This window comes from Procambarus clarkii, chromosome 31 (genome assembly GCF_040958095.1).
Source record: "Procambarus clarkii isolate CNS0578487 chromosome 31, FALCON_Pclarkii_2.0, whole genome shotgun sequence".
Taxonomy (NCBI): domain Eukaryota; kingdom Metazoa; phylum Arthropoda; class Malacostraca; order Decapoda; family Cambaridae; genus Procambarus; species Procambarus clarkii.
Window position 1 is genome coordinate 31,602,623 of NC_091180.1, and position 23,211 is coordinate 31,625,833.

General features: G+C 39.2%; 1 protein-coding gene across 11 annotated transcripts in view; it reads left to right on the top strand.

The window, feature by feature from the left end:
- Positions 1 to 23,211, top strand: part of LOC123758861 (Epidermal growth factor receptor pathway substrate clone 15) — an 80,009-nt gene that overhangs the window by 24,484 nt on the left and 32,314 nt on the right. For 9 of the 11 annotated variants that reach the window (XM_069334690.1, XM_069334692.1, XM_069334685.1 and 6 more), the window contains 5 exons: positions 60 to 222; positions 4,418 to 4,573; positions 4,803 to 4,892; positions 13,427 to 13,489; positions 21,352 to 21,549. In XM_069334690.1, coding sequence (XP_069190791.1) covers positions 60 to 222; positions 4,418 to 4,573; positions 4,803 to 4,892; positions 13,427 to 13,489; positions 21,352 to 21,549 — 670 coding nt within the window. The remainder of the gene's footprint in view (positions 1 to 59; positions 223 to 4,417; positions 4,574 to 4,802; positions 4,893 to 13,426; positions 13,490 to 21,351; positions 21,550 to 23,211) is intronic. The other 2 variants (XM_069334689.1, XM_069334694.1) reach the window with 1 other exon arrangement.

Here is a 23,211-nt window from a genome sequence, read left to right on the forward strand (position 1 = left end):
GCTCAGTGAGTGAAAGTGAAGTCTGTTTTCTTAATCTCGGTAAAAATTTCTTCCCTTAGGAATCTCTGTGATATGAAGCAGACTGGAAAGTTAACATCAGAGCAGTTTGCTTTGGCCATGTGGTTCATTCAACAGAAGCTGGCGGGCTCAGACCCCCCTGCAGCCCTTACTCCCGAGATGATACCCCCGACAATGAGACCTAAACCCTCGGCAGAGTCGAATGTAAGTTTCTTCACCTTCTCTTCCTGTGGCTTGAAATTTCTAATGATATTTACATCATATTGATGTTGGAAATTATTGTAAAAGGGTTAACAATTGGTAATTTATTATATATTACATATTCATTGCATATGCTTGCAAGTCATATTAGATGTTTTTTTATATTAGATATATTATACAGTATTATATTATTATATTAGATATATTATATTGTATTTTAGATATATTATATATATATATATATTAGATATATTAGGTAGTACATATTAGATACAGTATTATCATCTTGGGACCTAACAGCTGAGTGGATAGCGCTCGGGATTCGTAGTCCTGAGGTTCCGGGTTTGATCCCCGGCGGAGACGGAAACAATGAGCAGAGTATCTTTCACCCTGATGCCCCCTGTTTACCTAGCAGTAAATAGGTACCTGGGAGTTAGACAGCTGCTACTGGCTGCTTCCTGGGGAGGGGGGGGTAACAAAAAGGAGACCTGGTCGAGGAACCGGGCCATGGAGACGCTAAGCCCCGAAATCATCTCGAGATAACCTCAAGATTGGGTTATTTTAGCACATTCTTCAATTTTTAAGTTTCCCAATTCAGTGTGCTTTGTATTTTTTCATATTGTTGCATTACAAAGTTCAACATATGCTCCATCTGACAGAACGCTTTGACAATTTATAAGGAAATTCTGATATTTTTAGTTACTGGAAATAATATATTTACTCCACTGGGCAGGGGTAATTTAATCATGCGGTATATGATGGTAATTTAATGCACAGGTTGAGTGCTTATGTGTATAGAGAAATTAAAACTTAAATTTGCCTTATTTGTCAAGGTTTGATTTACTTAACACAGCCATAGAGCTGTTATCATAAAAGATGTGGAGTGAAACCCCCCAAAACTACACTAGTTATATCATACAAAACTTCCGTTTTTTCTTATTTCTCCGTAGTACTGCATATCTACTGCAGTGTATTTTAATGAATATGTAGCTTTTTCTACATATTCATTTACCACTTAGCCAAGTGGTAAATGCTTAGCCAAGCAGCAAGGAGCCACCAAAGGGTCCACCACAAAGAGGCTTTTCATTACAATTTGTTTTTTGTTTACATTGGATCAGCTGTTATTAAGGCTTGGTATATGCACCTTGGGTACATTTCACTTTTTCCGGCTCTTCTCAAACTCGAAAGTTAATGCTCCAGTACATTAAGATTTGCATCTTGCAGTTGTTAAAACAACTAATCAGGCTTTGCCAACCCCCTTGGGTATCCTCGAGGGACATACTTACTGGGGTAGCTTAAAAAATTCTGTGCCGTACTAAGCATTAATTGCACTTTCTAACTGTACCCGCTACATTCCCAAAGACACTGTGGGGATCTTAATTGAGGACGCAGCTGAATAATTCAATTCGGAAAGGAGCTTTTCATAACACCTTAAAGCCTTATTTTAAGGTTTTCAGGTATTTCTTTTTATTTACATATATTTTATATATCAAATATAAATTAGATTAGATTATACAGTATATATAATATATATAATATAAATAAAATTATACACATAGATACATTCACACAGTACAGTATATATTATTTTTGTTACTTTGAAGACGACATAACATTCTGAACAGGAGAAAGTTAATGCTATAAATATTTTAATTGTTTTTCTCTCCCGTTGGGATCCACTACAGGTGGATCTATTAGGTGATCTAATGGCCCAAGTGGTTGAGGTATGCTATTGTTTTCAAACCTAGAGTATTGGCCCCCCATAATGCTTTTTTGTAGAGGCCTAGAGGCAGCATAAGGTTGATGAAGCTAGCCGTAGGTGAGCTGCACCCAGTGATGAGTAGCTGCACCCGGTGATGAGTAGGTCGTCTCCTGGCACACAGTTAGATTGGAGAGATGATGCAGTTACAGCCTTTTTTCTTTTTTACAGTTGCTAACATGAGATACTTTTGTTCAGCGTCTTGGTTTGTTAATGTGTGTGTCAGTGTAGGAATGCATTATTTATTTGAATTAATATTTTTGCCTTAGTGTTAATTTTTGCTCTTAGCTATGATTTTTATATAGTATATATATATATGAAATATTGTGCAGTATATCCTAATTGGAATAATTGCAGTACTGTACATTGAATTTGATACAAGCCGATGACAGTTCTCTTTGGAAAGTATGCTAAATATTTGTGTGAATTAGTTGAAAATTTGATTGACATGTGATGAAAGACTGTTAAGTTAATGTGGACAAAGGTAAAGTTGTAGTGGTGGCGAGCGGAAATTGTTCGTGAAATAAATGTGAAATTTGGTGCTAGAATTTGTTGATTCGTTATATACCTGGGACATTTGGTAAATAAGGAACTTGTGCAAGCAAAGTGTAGGTAATTACCTGAGTATAGTTAGAGGATGAGCTGTGTTTGTGGTGTCCCGTCTTCCCAGCGTCCCAACGCTGTCATATAACACACTTATAAAGTATAACTGATGGTCATACTTTATAAGTATACTACAGTACTTACAAAGTATAACCATCTACTGATGGTTTTGGCCTACACTACCACCTCACTCACTTTGTTCCAGCCGTCTACCACTCTGTGAAAGGGAATTTTCAAATATTTTTTTGGCAGCTATGTGTAAAGTCCATGATCTCTTGTTCGTGAAGTTCTAGGTCTCGAGAATTCCAATTTATAAATTGTGTCGGTTCCCATTACTATTTGTACGTAGTGATCATATTGCTGCTTTTTCTTCAATATTCTAGCTTTGGCATATTTAATGGCTCTAACCTCTCCTTATTTATAGCTCTGTCTTTCAGTTCTGGGAGCCATTTAGTTGCATGTCTTTGAACTTCATCCAGTTTGTTGATGTGCTGCTTTAGATATTTAATACAGCTGCTGCATATTCTGTCTTTGATCTCACCAACATCTTGACCAATTTCTTTGGTATTTCACCATCCATGTATTTAAAAGCACTTCTGAAATTGGAAGGCATTGCATAGGCTTCTTGCACAATATTCTTTGTGGGACGCAGGTGATCGTTTTCTATTTAGAAACACCCTAGTTCTATTTATCAGAATTCTTTAAAGCTTTTTCACATAATTTGTTGGTTGTGTGTGGCCTATTTTCTTTGGGGAAAGAAAGTTGCTAGATAGTTGTGTGGTGCGAAGATGAAAAACATGTTGACCAAACCACACACTAGAAAATAAATGGACGATGACGTCTCGGTCCATCGTGGACCATTCTCAAGTCGATTGACTTGAGAATGATCATCGACTTGAGAACAGCCCAGGAAGGACTGAAATGTCGTCGTCCCTTCACTTTTTAGTGTGTGGTTTGGTCAACATATTTCAGCCATGTTATTGTGACTCCTCGTCTGCATGAAAAACATAGTGAGTGAGTGTATAAGGAAGTGGGAATTGGGGTGAATGACCATGGAATGTGTTGTAGGATAATACTGAGTGGAAATGGTCTGTAATGAGGGGGTGAATGTGCTGGTAGTCGTTAGAATAGTACGGCATATGATGGTAATTCACAAGTAACCCTGCAGGCGATGAGTCACAATAACGTGGCTAAAGTATGTTGACCAGACCACACACTTAGAAAGTGAACGGACGATGATGTTACGGTCCATCCTGGACCATTCTCAAGTCGATTGTCCGGGACGGACCGAAACGTCGTCGTCCCTTCACCTTCTAAGTGTGTGGTCTGGTCAACAAGTAGCCCTGTATACGTGATCTTATGAAATAGTACGGTGCTACTGTGGATGACTGCTGGAGTATGGTGGTGCTTGTTTGTGATGCTATGTATCAGTAGTGTGAATTATTTAATGGACAAATGTATCTTTAAATTTGTTTACATATATCTTTCTTTTAGTATTCACTTTTTTGTCTAAGCTGATGCCTCCCCCACCTCATGAAAGTGGGAAACGGGGTAATGGTGATGAAAAAATTTATTAAATATTAATAAATTGGAGTTTCTGGAAAGCATTTAGCACTAGAAATATATAATTAAATACTCGGAACAATTTGTCTTTTAAGTATTTAGTATGGCTGCTGTGAAGGCTATTTTTTTTTTATTTAATTCATTGTTTGTCACCGAGCTTTCGTTATTACACCATAACCTGAACTTTGAGTAGTTTCAATTATTAGAGTTCTTCCAGGCTCATACTTGAATATTAGTCAAGAATTAGATTTTTTTTTTTTTTTTTTTTTACAGGTAGTGCCAGATAAACCTCAGTACAATAATCCTGAACTGCAGCTTGTTGCTGATGAGATTGATGAGCTGAATGCTGACAAACTCAAATTAGAGTCGGAGATTCAGCTGAAGGAAGCGGGCATTAGAGTTAAAAATAATGAGTTGAAAAATTTACAGGTGAGCTTTTTCTTCATTATGTGTACAGCATTGAGATAAGATATGTACCAGTACAATACAATATATGAATATTTAAGTACTTTATGCACAAGGCTCTCAAGAATGACTTGTTCATATTTTCCCAAAAATGTTAAATTCAAATGTTGAAATAATTTTTGTTTGTTTATTTTGAGCAATAATTTTTACACAGTTGCCGTAATTAAAATTTTAATGTTTGTGTAACCTCCAGACTGAACTAGATACGCTGACTTCAACGTTACGGCAATTAGAGCATCAAAAAGGCGCTGCCCAACAGAGGTTGGATGACCTTGGCAATCAGGTAAGGCCTAGCATGTGGCATCTTACTTGCTGCTCGAGGTGAGATGTGCTGAAGAATCAATCTTATGTTTTCACTTGCTTTATACGAGCACTCCTTTTAAATTAATTTAGTTACAACGAATGCAATATATATAGGCAGTGAATGAACATTCGGCCCAAATTGCAGCACACATGTAGCAGTGGCCTTTCGCACTTTGCACTCACCCTTTGGTTTATTGTTTGAAGTTAAGCACATTCATAGGCTAGTCCTACGTAATGCATTTCTAGCTCCCTGGAAACCTTGTTCCTTTTTGTGTTCAAGAATATAATAGTTTATAAATAGGTCAAGTTTTAAATAAGGAATTAGACTTGTGAAATTTGCATTTGATTATTTTTCGTAAGCATGCATTTAAAAGTTTTTCTGCTGCATTAGATATTCAATATTATTAGAGAAATAGAGTATTGAGCTCTGCCCATGTATAACTTATTGCCTTGTTCTGCATTCTAGATATTAAACAAATCCTCTTAACTCGTCCTTTTTTTCTGTTTTACGTAGACTTACGCAACATGGCTGATGTTTACTTCCTATTTATTATTGCATATATTTATCCAAGAATTACATGAAACCAGCATTGTCTGGCAATTTTATTTTGAGAGACTTTCACGCAAGATTTTGAGAACGTTATGTATTTTTAGTTATATTTTATTATTTTTGCTGAAAAGGCTGAAGTTATGGATTATACATTCGTTTGATTATACATTTCACTGTAATGTATTTATTTGGCAATGGCATCACAAAGAGAGAGCTGAAGAGGTACACACATTTTTGTATAGCAACATTAACAGTTTTAAAACAAAGTAGAGATGTAAGAGCAGTCTGGGGGAAGTTAAGAATAGTTGTTGGGAGGTGTGTGTTGGTCATTATGTAATACACAAGTTACAAACAAAATGCTTTGTGCATATAACATGGGTAAACAAAAATAAATAATTATTTCAATGCTTTTAGTAGTTGTGAATTAAGAAACTTATTTTCTACTGGCATAATATGAGTAATCGAAACAAAAACATACTCGCTTTTTGATGACGCAATATTAACACTTTCGCTCACCCCGCGCGCCACCCCTCGACAGGGCGATATAGGCCCCAGCGTGTCACGGAAGCGCGCGTTAATTCCGAAAAGTGTATACTCTCTTCAACTTTGTCACCTCAATTCTCCTTCTACGAGATTAAATTTGGTATCATTGTTTTCGCAATAAAATTCTCTACAGCACTAAATGCATATAAACTCCAAAAGCCCGGCTAATTACCCGCAGCAAACAGAGAAAGTGCGAACGAGTTACCCGGGAGCGCGCAAACGGGATAAAATGTTTTCACTATTTTCACTCTGGTCACCTCAATTTTTGTCCTAGGTCTTTCATTTTGGTCTCAATGGGTTCGTAATAAAATTCTCTAGAGGAACATTAGCATATAAAAAAAAAAACCTGGTCACGCTCCAACCGCCGACGAGTTGAAGATGGGCCACGCGTTAGCCGTGAGTGAGTGCTCAGAGGCCTTCCAGCTACACTCCCAATTCCCGCCCTTTTCAAGCCTTTCTTTCGCAATTTTCTTCCTGGAAGGGCCTTGTTCATGATTACTATCCATCGTGGAGTAAGCGTAGATAGTTTCTAAAGCTGCAGTAAGAAATATAGCCACGGAAAATAGCCGAAATGTTCACACGTTTGAGATGCGAGGGGAGGCGACATTGGTCACAACAGTGGAGCAAAGACAATGGGCCCACGGCGTGTGCCAAGCCGCCTGAGGGCCACGAGGCTCAACAAAGAAAATGGGAAGACATCGGCGCACATTTTAAAACCAGTCCCAAAAATATCGGATAAAAACCTGATTTTTCGCGAATTTTTAAAGTGGATGACGCAATGCTGCGTCATCCCCGGCATTACCGCCAGTAAACGGATGACGCAATGCTGCGTCATCCCCGAGCGAAAGTGTTAATCATCGGGTTGTAAATGTTCTTGTACACATTAGGCAATGATGTGGTAGAGGCAGACTCCATACACATTTTCAAATGTAGATATGATAGAGCCTGATAGGCTCAGGAATCTGTACACCATAGATCGACAGTCGAGGGGCGGAACCGAAGAGCCGAAGCTCAACCCCCACAAGCACAACTTGGTGGGTACATGGATTTTGCATAACATTGTGTCGTGATGCACATGCTTTGAACAGCGAGTAGGTAGAGGTTGGCCGCTCGTGTGGTGGGTGGACCATGCTTCATATTACCTAGTTGTGCTTGTGGGGGTTGAGCTTTGGCTCTTTGGTCCCTCTCAACTGTCGATCAACTGGTGTACAGATTCCCGAACCTTCTGGGTTCTTATCATATCTACATTTGAATCTGTGTATGGAGTCAGCCTCCACCACATTACTGCCTAATGCATTTCCATCTGTTAACTACTCTGACACTGAAAAAGTTGTTTTCATGTGTCACTGTCCTCACTGGCTCATTAATTTTTGGCAATTTTGGTGGGACACTCGTGTTGCTGTATGCACATTAACACTTTAGCGTGCCGGGGAGTTAACTGAATACTATCTGGAAGATTTGCCGTTCGTTTCGGGCGACCGTGCGGCGACACTAAAATGTTTATAATCTTTTCGGTCTGCTCACCTTAATATTCCATGTATGTATTTAAATTTGGTATCAATTTGTTCGCAAGAGAATGCTCTAGAGGAATATACAGCATATGTAAAATGTCACCAAACCCGACATGAGACCCGCACCAAATAAAAAACTATGGCAATCGTTAGCCATGAGTGTCAAACCGCGCTGAAATGTTTATGATCTTTTCATGTTTGTCAATCCGAGAATTGTGCTACATCATTAATTTTGGTATCACTGTGACCGCAATAAAATTCCCTTCACGGACATATGCATATAAATGTAGAATCATGATCGCGGCCCACCCGCAAGAGTGTGGGAAGTGGCTGAAGTGTTACCTCTTAAGGCACCCGACAGCAGATGGGCGAAACACCTTTTGAAAAGTGTATATTCTTTTCACTGTCCTGACCTTAATTTTCTATGTACGTACTTAAATTTTGTACCAATATGTTCGCAATAGAATGTTCTAGAAGAACATATGTATAAAATGTCACACAAGGATGCGTTTGACCGGCACCAAATAAAGAAACTTCGTCGATTACACTCGTCGAGTCAACATTTTACAATAGTTTTACCACAAAGATACAAGTGAGCTCTGTTCTCCCAAATAGGCTATGTGACTATTAGAGAAAACGAAAATTTAATGGCAAACATGCTTAAATTATCCCCAAGTTGATTTGATAAGAATTGGATTTTTTAGAAATATTTTTTTCAATGCACCTCTTGAGGTGCATTCAAGGGAAAAAAATGTCCTGCTCAAATGACATATGGGTGCTAAATTGTGCGCAATCTAAAGGCGCTCATTTTAAAACCACTACCAGATTGATCTGATAAAATAATTTTTAACAAATATTTTAATGAGTGGCTCAGCGCCACGTCGTCGGAGAGGAATCGGGAGAAATATGAGTGACGAGAGGTTCAGTCATTAACGCGTCAAAGTGTTAAGTTCTCTACAGTCAAAACTGTCTTATTATAATTTGCACGTACCTAAAGCACTAATAATTTGGTCGCTTTTTTACTATACAATCGAGTAGTCATTTCTTTGTTTACATGTAAACAGGAGTAATATATAATAATAAAAAGCTATCAAATGTGAAATTATTATAAACAATTATATGCTGTGGTGAGCCTGACGATTCTTACTCCAGAATGTGTGTTTAGTGCAAGAACTAAACTATGGGGCCTGACAGCTGAGTGGACAGCGCTTCGGATTCGTAGTCCTGAGGTTACAAGTTTGATCCCCGGCGGAGGGGAAAGAAATGGACAGTTTCTTTCACCCTTATGCACCTGCTCGCCTAGCAGTAAATGGGTATCTGGTAGTTAGACAGTTGCTACGGGCTGCTTCCTGTGGGTGTGTAACAAAAAAGGAGGCCTGGTCGAGGACCAGGCCGCGGGGACGCTAAGCCCCGAAATCATCTCGAGAATAGATGTCTTGGTGGCTCTTTCTCTTTTTTTATCCTGTTAAGTTTAGTTTAAAGGTTTCTTGTCAAGAACTATATATAAATACTGTACTGAGCACTAAACAAAAGTATAGTACAGTATATTAGTAAAGGTGATAAATTTATTTTATACTGCATTATTCTTTTGTAGGGGTTGAGGAGGGATATCTGGATGGGTATAAAGACTATTGGAAACTTAATAAAAATACATTTTGTGGACTGAGAAAGATTTTTGAAAGGTATACTTTCTTTGACAGACTGAAGTTAATTTAAGGTGATGAGTTTAGAACAGAATTGATCATACTGTAAAACAAATAATTTGTCCTACTGTTTCAAGGGAATGGCAGTAGTTTGGATATAGAAACTGTAGAGAAATGACAGTACACTGCCCTGGAAACACACTGAAACTGTCTCTATTTTCCCCTTGTTACAACTTGTAATAAAGTTGTTACTTCTTGGCTTAACGTGTTTATGACATATTAGAACGTTGTTACAACTTGCTATATTGGTTGTTATACTGGTTAGGAAGTGTTAAAACGTGTTCGAACGTTGTACCAACGTTGTAGTTTCGGTGTGTGTTTGGCAGGTGTATTAGGAAATGATCTATGGGAGAACTTGATTAGCGGTTGAAGATGAGCATGCTGCTGTTAAATGGTTTGGCCATTTACTTTTGGAAAGCCCCCACTGAACTCTGCACGCCAGTTTAATGCCATTAGCATGATAATAAGCTATCAGTACTTACATTTTGCAGTACTTTTTCTTTGCAGAGAAATTCAATTCATAAAATTAATGGTAAAGAAATTTTTCCAAAGGATAAATATTCTATGAAACTTTACATATCTTGTTTTGCTGTTAAATATCTAAAATAGACTAGGAATACAGTACTATACAATACTCGGAAACGATATCAGAAATTTAATGTCTATTATGCTTGCATTATAACAAATTGGTAGTTATGAATATACGTTGGGATAGAGTAAAGTTTCCTCACTAAACTGGTTGGGAGTAGACAAAACATGCTGGAAAGCTCGGAATTGATTCATGTTTTAGATTTGCTTGTCATCTAGAGACGCAACTCGTCACTTGACAAGTTCTGGTGTGCATTGTTGCCTGTGAATTTTCCTTTTCATTTTACTGTGTACAAGGATACATTATACTCTGCATGGGTGCATGTCTGCATCACTGGCTTGTGTGGGTGTTTAAACTGTACTGATGTAATTTTTCTCCCTGGGCAGGGTTTGACTCGGGATCTATGCCATTTCTTTCGTTTCTGTCCATTTCGCTGCTGCTGGGATCATTGGGTGCAGGCTCCATGGGGCCTTCAACAGTTTTTAGTTTGCTGGTTTTCTCTTCAGGTTTTTTTAGAGCGTTGAGCTATTAGAGACGGTAGCTTCAGGGAGACGCCTGACGGCTGAGTGGACAGTGCTCGGGATTCGTAGTCCTGAGGTTCCGGGTTCTATCCCTGGTGGAGGCAGAAACAAATGGGCAGAGTTTCTTTTGCCTTGATGCACCTGTTCACCTAGCAGTACATAGTTACCTGGGAGGTAGACAGCTGCTGCAGGCTGCTTCATGTGGGGGGGGGGGTGTAATAAAAAGGCCTAGTTGAGGAACGGGTCGCGGGGACGCTAACCCCTGAAATAGTCTCAAGATAACCTCAAGATAACTCTTGATAATCCGTTGAGTGGCTTTTACCCTCTGTTCTTGCACCTTATAGTATTGTCTTTTGCCTTTTTTTTTCTTCTGTTTCCAGTAATATGGTAAAGGAGTCTCCTCTATTTTACCAGGTAGAATTTGATACCATAGTTTATGGCATCAAATTCTACCAAATTCTGTCCCATTATATAATGTCATATAAATCTGGATCTTCCTTTGGGTTTATCTTGTCAAAAGAGTTCATTCTGTTTGGGTTGGTTTGTTTCATGCTTCCTACATGCCTCCACCCTTAAATAGGGCAAGAAAATGGCCTTAAATGAATACTCAGAATCGCCAACTAGTAGGTAGTCAACAGGTAGATATTTGTTTTATGTGAGAATCCAGTTGTTTTTTGGAGTTATTTTTCCTTTGAGCACCCCACTGGTCAGCTCTGTCTTTGATAGTTTTCTTACCTGCAGAGAGCGTACCTAGAGAGGGTTTTGGGCGTTCTTCTACTTCCCGAGCCCAGCCTGGGGGCCAAGTTTACCATTTCATTTTGCCCAGAATGTGCACCAAAGGCCGGTCCAGAAATCTACCATTGATTGTAATAAAGCATCCCACTCTAGATGGCTTTAATAGTTCTCTATACCCACTTTTTCTTTGTTCTATGTAGTCTAATGAATACTTGAGGTGGCAACCCTTGGATGACTTGAGCCGCAGACCACCTGGTGGTGGTCTGCGATACTAGCTTGGTTTGTTGACATTGGGCAAGCTTCTAGTTCCAGTGATTCCATTTCTTTTTTCATCAAGGCACATAATTTTTGCTTCACCTGTACTTACTGGGCAATTTTAATGGGTTATGAGGTTCATCTCTGATCCCCCCCATGCTCCTCTTGCCTCTATGAGCATATCAGATTGTGGTGCTGGTGTTGGATAAGACAACTCGCATCCAGAGGTAATTATCCAAGTGTGGTTACAGGATGAGAGCTACGCTCATGGTGTCCCATCTTCCCAGTTCTCTTTATCACATAATACTTTGAAATTACTGACGGTTTTGGCCTCCACCACCTCACTTACCTATTTGTGTGTAATTACCTAAGTGTAGATACAGGATGAGAGCTACACTCTGCAACTGGTACTCTGAGAGAGAACTCTATCAACATCAGAGGTCCGAGACTGTTCAACACGCTTCCACTACACATAAGGGGCATAACTGGCCGACCCCTCACAGTGTTCAAGAGAGAACTGGATAAGCACCTCCAAGGGATACCTGATCAACCAGGCTGTGACTCGTACGTCAGGCTGCAAGCAGCCGGGTCCAACAGCCTGGTTGATCAGTCCGGCAACCAGGAGGCCTGGTCGACGACCGGGCCGCGGGGACGCTAAGCCCCGGAAGCACCTCAAAGTAACCTCAAGGTAAGGTAAGGTACACTCGTGGTGTGCCATCTTCCCAGTACTCTTTGTCACATGGTGCTTTGTTACTACTGACAGTTTGGCCTCCACCACCTTCTCAGTTAGCTTGTTCCAACCGTCTACCACTATGTTTGCCAAAGAAAACTTTCTAATACTTTTTTGGTACCTTTGTTTGGTGTGATGGGTTTGTGGCGGTCTCTGTGGTAATTTAGCCACTGCGCTGGGGACCTACTGAGGCCACCCAGAAAAGTGTTTCCGTACATTGAACACTTGATTATTTTTTCTATAAGCCTGTTACTTTTCTTAATTTTATTATGAAAGGAGATAGTTGCATAATGTCTTAAAGGTAAATTGAAGACAGCTGAAATATAATATTTTTAATTGATACAGTATCTCAATATACAGCCCATCCTCCTGTTTTGGTAGTACTTGGGTAGTAATGATGAGGACCATAGTATATACAGTATACCGACATTCAATGCAATTAGAAAGTAGAAATCGGGGGCCAGATCCACGAAGCAGTTGCACAAGCACGTGCGAACCTGTACATCTTCTCAATTTTTGGCGGCTTTGTTTACAATTATTAAACAGTTAATGAGCTCCGAAGCACCAGGAGGCCGTTTATAACAATAACAACAGTTAATTGAGAAGTTTCATGCTTGTAAACTGTTCAATAAATGTAACCAAAGCCGTCAAAGATTGAGGAATGATGTACACATTCATAAGTACTTGCACAACTCCTTCGTGATCCTAGCCCCTAGATTTGGACAAACCGGAAAATTATTTTTTACTTGTTGCATTGACAAACTAAACTATCCTAACCTACCTAGGCCTAATACACAATAACTGAGGCCTAATATAGTATATATGTGTGCTATGCTAAGCCTAGGAATATACAAGTTTGTGTTTTAGCTTTATTTATTTTGAAAGAATTCCTTACTAGTTGGTATACTATTATCTAAAAAGTACGTACGTACAAATTCGTGACTTGACAATCGTCACAATAGGTACTATCTAAACAGGAGGATGGGTTGCAATATAATCAGCTGTTAATATTAATTTTGAACTGCAAATATTTCAACATTTGTCAGTAAGTACATTGCTGTGTGCCTTGAAGTAAGTCGGTATCAAACAGTTTCTCTAACACTACACTTATATGATGTAATTTAATTGATATGCTACTTCGTATTCATAAATTTTAGCACTGTATAGCATCAGTCATGTTGTGTAAGTATATTATGAGACCTGTGACTAAGGTTTTCCTTTGTTTGAAAAGTTTTAATTTTTTAACCCTTTAATTTTGTTTACATTTCTTATATTATGTTACAAGTTATGGCAAATTTAAGTTGTCCCTGTGATGCCCTGACATGAACACTTTGAAGCTTGCATATACACCTTACCATGTTGTGTTGACATCTGCAGAAAAAGATCCTAGAGGGAGAACGGAATGACCTCCAAGCCATGATTGAGGCCGAACAAGAAGAGGTAATGAGATCATTTTTGGATTGTTATATTACTGAGGTAAAGCAGGAAAGGCATTTCTTATTTATTGCACCATTTGTAAGATGATCTTAATCTTTGGAAGATGCTCTATTGTGCTCTTAACAAATACAAGCTGATTAGTTAAATTCCTTGGCGTTTTGAAGCTGTGTTAAGTCGTGTTTCATTCATCTCGGCTTTTAATTAACTTTCCTGTTTTGCCAAAATTCTCACGAATTTCAATGTTTTAATCCATTTATTATCTTTTCACATATTTTTATGTAGTGCAAAAATACTGTACTGTACTGTGATATATCATACAAGGTATGTTTTAGGTTGTATCATTTGGAATGTTTTGGTATGACAACTATTTAATGTATTTCATTGACAAAAATATGAGTAAGTTGCTAAAAATCTGCCAAACCAGAAGTTTCTACTTTTCATGTAACATTTTGTTTACAAATCAGATGTTTTGGAAAATGATAAAGGTTCTTTGTTTAGTGTGACACTTTTTGCCGAGTATATAGCTCGTAGCACAGTGTGGTACAGCCAGTTCATAGCAGAATGATTTCGAGTTTGATTCCCAAGCGGAAAGAGATGTTTGGCCACACCTAATTACTGTTCACCTAGCAGTACTGTACCTGGCACTTAGGCAGCTGTTTTGGGTTATATCTTGGGCACGGCCAGTAGTTGGCCTGGGGAACCTCGATAACTCAAACAAGTATTCTGTCCCCAAGAGTCGGGAATCACATGTTTAGAACAAGGGATAGGGTGGGGGAGACATATTGGGATACATGGTGCTTTGTGACAGGATAGGGAGGCGTTAAAATATATTCTTGTGTGTGTGTGTGTGTGTGTTTACTAGTTGTGTTTTTGCGGGGGTTGAGCTTTGCTCTTTCGGCCCGCCTCTCAACTGTCAATCAACTTTTTACTAACTACTTTTTTTTTTTTTTTTTTTTTTTTTTTTTTTTTTTTTTTTCCCACACCACACACACACCCCAGGAAGCAGCCCGTGACAGCTGACTAACTCCCAGGTACCTATTTACTGCTAGGTAACAGGGGCACTTAGGGTGAAAGAAACTTTGCCCATTTGTTTCTGCCTCGTGCGGGAATCGAACCCGCGCCACAGAATTACGAGTCCTGCGCACTATCCACCAGGCTACGAGGCCCCTCCAGTGTGTGTGTGTGTGGTTGATAGCTTAAAACAGCATTATGAAAACCTAAGTTTACGTAGCTAAATTATTTGTTCCTGTGTTATATAGCAAATCTCAACTGTTTGAGCAGATGTACACCAGTTTTTCAAAGTTTGATCAGCTAAAAAATAAGTTTGATACATTTTCTGGGAGGGCCACTTTGGTAGCTCCTCTACACACCCATCTAGTAAGGTCCAAATCTGGATTACTACACCAGGCGCTTAAGATTCACAAACACCTACTGAAAACCAGTACTAGACTCTGGCCCCCTTAATAGAGGCAAGAGTGAGTCTGTTGGTACTAGACCACCACAACAATTTGAAGGAAAACCCACCACAAAGTTAGGATACAACAATAAAAGCAACTGCGTAGACAACATTGACAACTCGTGACGTGAACACGCATATTCTTACACACACAAATCACAATAGCGTGATATATCAAATGAACAAATTCACAAGGGCCTGCTGAGGGTTCGAACCTACGTTCGGGATGATCCCAGACACGCCTTAGCCGACTGCGCCACGACATGGTAGAAGAATTGCAACCTGGAGTGCTCATGCCCTCACGAGGATCCCACAGCTTCTCCGTAGCACAAACCAGGGTTTCACACAATTCTTAGTTGATTTGTTCATGCATATTGTTGTTAACAGCAAGCAACTGCTAGTTGGCAGCACTCGCTTGCCATTTTGTCATTTTTTGCAGATGATACAAATCAGCATGAAAATTACATCTGTAAAGACATTGAAAAATTACAAATTGATATAATAAAGTATTTGAATGGGCAGCATAAAATAATAAATGATGATGGTTTAACAGTGATAAATTGCAGGTACTTCAGTATTGTAAAAATGAAGACCATAAACAAATTACAAGGTACAAAGCACAATAAAATCTGCCCATAGTAGGAAAGCAACATGTAAAGAATGTTGGGAATAATGATGTCTGACTACTTAACATTTAGGGAGCATAACCACGCAATATAACATCAGCCAGAAAAATGATAGGATGGATTACAAAAATCTTCAAATCCAGGGATTCCATTGCAATGCTCATACTATTCAAATCACTGGTGCTCTCTCGCCTTGAATATTGCTTGATACTCAATTCCTCCTCCTAAACAGGATAGATTGCTGAAGTAAAGGGAATACAGTGAACACATGCGGCACACACAGACACTACAAAGCACCTAAATTATTGGGACTGTCTCAAATCTCTCAAAATGTATTCTCTAGAAAGAAGACAAGAGATTTATCAAATAATATACAGTGGAATCTCAAATAACGACTTTAATCTGTTCCGGCGCCGTGGTCATCGTGTGAAATTGACATCATTCAAAACGAAGTTCCCGATTGAAAAGAATGTAAATAGAAATAATCCGTTCTACCACCGAAAAACATCAATATGATATTTGATGTTTTAAATAATGGAGCCGCCTACCTTACATACACTGAACAAACCTTTATGACATTTTTCTTTCTTCAAATTTGCTTAATTTTTTTTTTATTTTTTGTACAGCAAAAGGTTCGTTCAGTGTTTGTCAGGTAGGCTGCTCCATGTTACAGTACTTAAAAAAAATAAAAAAATGAAAAAATGAAGAATTTTGAAAAACAGAACACATGTCTAAAAAGTTCGTTCGGTGTTCGGCAGGTAGACTGCTCCATGTTTCTTAAATAAAAAAAAATAAATAAAAACCAGTTGAAACAATTTGAAAAACTGACAAATGCCATAAAGGTTCGTTCAGTGTTTGTCGGGTAGTCTGCTCCATTATGACAATGTTTCTATGTGTTTCAAATGTGTTCTATTTGTTTTGTATTTTTCATTTATTTCTCAATAATGGAGCCGCCTACCCGACAAACACTGAACGAACCTTTATGGCATTTGTCCATTTTTCAAATTGTTTCAACTGGTTTTTATTTATTTATTTTTTATTTAAGAAACATGGAGCAGCCTACCTGCCGAACACCGAACGAACCTTTATGACATTTGTTCTTTCTTTAAAAAAATTCATTTTGTTTTTCTACGAAAAAGTCAATGCTTTGCAACATCCCAGCATCAATAGCGTCTTTAAACAAAGAAAAATAATTTATTTGCATTGTCGGAGGCGTCCGAGAATGTGCGAGAAGCAGCCCACGATCCCACCATGTGGTGTTGACGTTATTCAAAAGAGCGGTCGCCTAACGAGATGAATTATCGGCAATCGGGATGTTTGTTACCACATTGGTTGCCATTTGAGGCAGTCGCTACTCGAGGTTCTACTGTATACATGGAAAGAACTGGAGGGCCAAGTCCCAAATTTTTACAGTAAAATACCAATATATTAGTGACCGACATGGAAGGAAATGCAGAGTAGAGGTGCCATAGGTGCAATCAAAGAACACTCTATGAATATCAGAGGTCCACGGTTGTTAAATATCCTCCCAGCCAGTATAAGAAATAATACCGGAACAAAAGTGGAAATCTTCAAGAAAGAACTTAGACAGTTTTCAGCAAGAAATAAAGGACCAACTGGACTGTAGTGGATATGTGGATCTCTCCAAGCAACAGCCTGTTGGACTAAGCTTTCACAAGTCGAGCCTGGACCGGGCTTGGGGGAGTTGTTACTCCTCCCAGAACCTCATCCGGGTATAATCCAGGTAGGCACTTGTAACTCTTAAGAGCCTGGTGTGGTTACCTTGAGGCGTTTCAGGGGCTTAGCATTCCTGTGGTCCGGTTATCTAGGTTTGGAACTTAACAGGTGGGTAGCTGAGGGAGCCACCAAGGGAAGGAGGCATTTCATTACATACGACACTGATTTTCGGTGAGGGGATCCCAAGTGACCACTGGAGGCACCTTCTTTCAGTTGAGGTTATAATCATGGTTTGCTTCAGTACTGTAAGAACGTTGATGATATGCACAAGTGGTGTTTGTGGTATTAATGCCTCAAACTCTTCCTCATGTCAATAAAAAGGAATTACAAATAAATTAGAAAATTGTTTGCAAGTTTTTGCTTTTTAAGGAATTATTGAATGTACTTGAACAGCATGCTTTGGGAGAGCTAAAAGGACATATCTCTTTAAAATAAACCCTGAGTTCAAGATTTAAATTGTCAAGTTAGCTTACAGAATTATAGATAATTAATGTTACCTTTCAAGAAAGTAATTTTTGTTTTATCAGAGTTAATTATAAATAATTCATTTTGTTGCGGCATTCATTAGTGGTTATTTTTTTTAATGCTTGCACAAGTTTTTTTTTATATTGATAAGATTTACAGAATGTTTGTTGCCTCGTTTTAGTATCCCACGAACCTTAGTACAAAATCTAAACTGCGTGGGAAATTAATTAGTCAGTGTATCTAATAAATAAATACAGTAAGTAAGTTGGAAGTACAGTATATTACATAGTTTTAAATTTCTTAATCCGTTCCCTCCCAAATGGGCAGCGTTTATAGTTGTTTGGGAGGAGAATGTATTTTCTACTGGCCAGACGTGATGACCTAAATATAAAATATGGAATTGTCATTATCTATGTTAGAAAGTGTAATATTAACCCTCAAACCGCGCATATCATATATAAATGATATCAGTGACAAAACCGAAACCGCGCACATCATTTATATATGATTTCGTGTCTAGCGATATAATTTAAACGCCCCGCCTGGGATAGGGGCAGCTATAGTACAGCCACGACCGATAGTTGCCAGATGCCACCTAGAAAAAAAATCCAGGCCAACATTCTTGGGTGTTACAGCGTCAGTATTGAGCAAGCCACCAAGGCTGGCGCACGCAGCATGAGCTCACAGCACCGCTGTTCAGCTTGTGACCACAGCATCGCCTACAAATACCATAATATAAATGATACTGCTATTATTTAGCAGTGATAGTATTACTGAAGCCCCCTGACTGTGATAAAACTGACCAGGATTCTGATAATAGCAGGATTGTGGTGATATTTAGCGCTGTGCTCCATGGAGGGAGGAGCAAGGCTGTGGGAGGGAGGGTTGTGGCGTCGTGTTCTGACTGTGTGTGGCCACCATTTATTGACTGCACTCACCATACCAGCTTAGTGGTTCGATATGGTGAACACAAATGTAGATACTTATATATAACGTGTGTATAGTGTGAGATAACAGCGAGAGGAGTAGGTTGGGAGCCGCCATTTTGGTGAGGGAGGAGTGTCGTCTGCACGACTTGGCATGTTGTTTACTGATGGCCACTATGGTCTTTGGGCACCATACCAGCTTATTTGTTCAGGTATGGTGAATAAAACAGGTAGATACTTATATATAGTGTGTGTATATAGCGTAATAACACCACAAACAATATTGTTGAAGGACAAATATTAGTGCGTCTGGCCTTGAGGGCGGCCACCGATCAGCTGACTGTGCGAGTAGCTACGTCTTATGGCCTTTACTCACCATACAAGCTTAGATGTACAGTTATGGTGAACAAAACATGTAAATACGTATGTATAACGTCTGTGTATAGTGAATAAATACAGAAAGAGTATTGTGGGAGGTGAATGAGGGTGAGTGAGGTAGTGTTGAGGGAGGGAGTGGCAGTGAGTGGCTCGCTGGTGTTTGGCGGTCATTCCTCGTTGCTTTTTGACTCACAAGACCAACTTAGTAGTTCGTTATGGTGTACAAAATATGCAAATACTTATATATAACCTGTGTATATAGTGTAACAACAGCAAAACTATTTGTTTATTGTTTTATGAACATAATAATTGAATCACTAATATGCACACCATAATTTTGAGTACAGCGATGGTTCACACATTTTATAATATAAATATACCACAATTCACTGTATGGAATAATATTACTGCAAAAAAACTAAGAAAAAATCAATCAGAGACATTGAAATAATTAGGTAATAATATATTTGTGGCAACTGCCGTCTGACAGCTCGGGCGGAGTAGATCTCGTCTGGCGAAGGCTCTGCCAACGCCCCTTTTTTGCCACACTTCCCTACCCTATTGCGGCTAAAATATGCCACCTACGATTTTTTTGTTATTTTTTCCGTGATCAGGGAACAAAAATGAACACTTCTATAAGACGAAAGAATTTTTTGGATTTTTTTTTTGTTGCGCCTGTGGGTGTGAATTCCATTTGGGCCCCTAGCGGTTTGAGGGTTAAGTATCGGTAGTAATTTCATGGTCCAGTGGAGCAAACTTTTTACTTCCATTTTGAATGGAAAATATTATACAAGGAGTACTCTTTAAATCTTTATTGTATAATTTGATAGCAGTAGTGAGATGTTCTTTTATACTTCTGGCATTTAAAGGAAAATAATGCAACCAACATTCTCCGTTCATTTATGTATTCTATGTAATATTCTGAGTTTGGTGTTACTGTATTCATGACTTGTACATTTTTCATTTGTCAAGTTTACAAGAGGTGTGATCAAAAAGTTCCAAGATCACAGTTGTATAAACACTTGAGGTTTGAAAAGCAAAATGTATTATCTCAGTGTGTAATTACCCCAAGTGCAAAGACCTAAGTGTAGTTACAGGATGAAATCTGTGCTAGTGGCATCCTGTCTTCCCATTGCTGTCGTATGACTGAAACTACAGCAGGTCTTCTCGCATAACTTGTCCCAAACGTCTACCTCTCTGTTTGCAAAAGAGAGCGTTCTAGTGTGCTTAGTTCTCACGACTCTGTCTTTCAGAGGGTATTATATCATATTTTTCCAATATAGTTGGCAGGAGAGTGCAGCCATTCCTGTGGTTCATAGCACATTTCATGATGGGCGTAGTGCACCCGGGGCCAGCTTCATGAAGCAGTTACGCAAGCACTTACGAACCTGTACATCTTTTCTCAATCTTTGGTGGCTTTGTTTACAATTATTAAACAGTTAATGAGCTCCGAAGCACCAGGAGGCTGTTTATAACAATAACAACAGTTGATTGGCAAGTTTTCATGTGTGTAAACTGGTTTAATAAATGTAACCAAAGCCGTCAAAGATTGAGGAAAGATGTACACGTTCGTAAGTGCATGCGTAACTGCTTCGTGAATCTGACCCTAGGAATTCAGGTCATCAAAACAAACTTTAAATCTTGGTTTATCATTGCTTCAGTCATTGTAAATATGAACTGAAAGTATTTTTCAAGTGAATAGTGTACAAATGAACTGGGCTGAAGGAAGAAAGGGGGCAGAATAGCTATTTCAGAGCTTCAAAAGTAAATATTACCAAATTATAATAACTTGGGTGAGGATTAATCTAGATACCCAAGGTTGTCTCTAGATACCCAAAGTTGACTCTAGATAACCAAGTTGTTAAGTGAAGAGGTTGACTTGAGAGAGATGTCATCCTATATCCTAGCATTACTAGGTAAGCACTCGGGTTGACTTGCCCTGTGGAATAGCTTTTTGTGATTAAAACGGCTCTGATGATAAAGTACACTACACAGCACCCGTCATTGGAAAGAAATGATGCAGCACTCCCTGAGAGTCCGAGACCCGAGATGTGGGATGCATTCGGATAATGTATTTCACTTTTGGCAACTCCGTGTTTGTGCAATCAAATCATGATCAAACTTTTTGAGTGTTACGTCGTGCATTTTATTCTGAGCAGCTTGTGAAACCAGTGTGCTGTGTTTCATGTTACAGTACTGTACCTTAATGTTTCATTATGAGACAGTTTGAAACATAGAATATTGGTTATTCATTTTAACCCATGAACATCATTTTAGGTATCCATGCTACGAGCTCAAGTAGAGGAGCAGGAGACCAGTCTGAAGGCTCAAGAAGAAGAAGTCTTGTCCAAGAGGCAAGAATTGACAGACCTCAAGAATCAGGAGAACCAATTGGAGGAGACTGTTGCTACTTTGAAAAAAAGGATAGACGAGCTCAGTAGTAAACAGCAAGATACACAGCTTCATATATCGCAGGTATAAAAGTTCATGATTTTAGCAGGACTAAGTGAGGTGAGATTCGCAATTTCTTCTCGATCATTTTCCAGGAAATTCGTCGTTGTTATTTCCAGTTATGCTTCAATGCTTCAATTAGAACCGATTCTAATACTTTTAGCAGTGATAATTTCTTTGTTTCCTATTCAAACTCCGATTTTCCTTAGTTCAGAATGCAAAAAACCTAGCGTTGAATGTAATGAAACGCCATTTTCTGGGCGAGACCTAGAGGCTCCCCGGCAACTCCGGGGCGCTCTCCCCCAGAAAACTACGTAAACTAATTGAATTTAACCTCTCAATAGGCACTCATCACCACAATCACCTAAGCTACTGCGGTTATCGTCATTTGATGATTGTTGTTATTACTGTTCAGGTTGTAAACCAGTGATGTAAATATGGTTATAATAGGTTTATATAGATATAATGAATCTAGATCTATTAAAAGTCTACAATCATGTTGTAGCTGCCTTCTGTGCAATAACATTATGTACTAGTCACCACATTAACCAAGAGAAATATAAATAGGGGCCATAGATATCCCAGATCCACATAGTGGGCCCCCCCCCCCGAACACCCCCACTACCCCTACCCCTTCATGATGGTAAAATTAGGCCAATAATCAACTAGGAAAGGCATCCATATGACTGACATGGTATATATTACAACACAGTATAAATATTAAACAGAGTTCCTGCCCCAAAATGCCATATTTCCACATTTAGTTTGGTAATACTGTACTGTATTTATGACGGTCGAGCCTGGCCCCCCAGGCTGGGCTCGGGGAGAACTCCCGAAACCCTCTCCAGGTGTTGCATTGTCACCATGTTCAAACTATTCATGTGTTTCTATCTTACTTGGCATGCTTTCGTCACAGCAAAAAGCAATTCTCAGTTGCTTATATCATTACTCGTAGCTTGCTCTTAATGTAGCAAGAAATCTTTTCTGGGGGAAGCCCCTACGGCTTCCCGGAGCTTACCAGGCTGATATGCTAATGTCAGACTTTGGCATTAGTCATGTGTATGGAGTTCTTATGGGCCTACCGGGGACCACGAGCCAGAACCTGGCCCCCTCAGAGAGACAAGGGGAGCAATGGCCTTTAGAAACCCCCGTGTGGTTGGAAGCATTCTATGTCTGCCATCGACCGGGTTAGGCACCCAGAAAGGTAGGCGTCCCAAAACAAACCCCTTTCGCAAAGGACGCCTACCTTTCTGGGTGCCTAACCCGGTCAATGGCAGACATAGAATGCTTCCAACCACATGGGGGTTTCTATAGGCCATTGCTTCCCTTGCCTCTCTGAGGGGGCCAGGTTCTGGCTCGTGGTCCCTGGTAGGCTCATAAGAACTCCGTACACATGACTGATGCCAAAGTCTGACATTAGCATATCAGCCTGGTAAGCTCCGGGGAGCCTCCAGGACTCGCCCAGAAAATGGCGTTTCATTACATTCAACGCTGGTTTTTTAATCATCCCATCTCTACCACTTCTAACTTAAGGCCAGGAGTAAATTATATCTGGTAATTTTCATTTTGCCTTTCAGGATCATGGGGTTACCACAAAGAGGTAGTCAAGATGGATTTTTTCAATTTAAACTCAAACATTTTATTATAAAGATTACAAAAATCCGTAAATAATTTCTTCCAATAAAG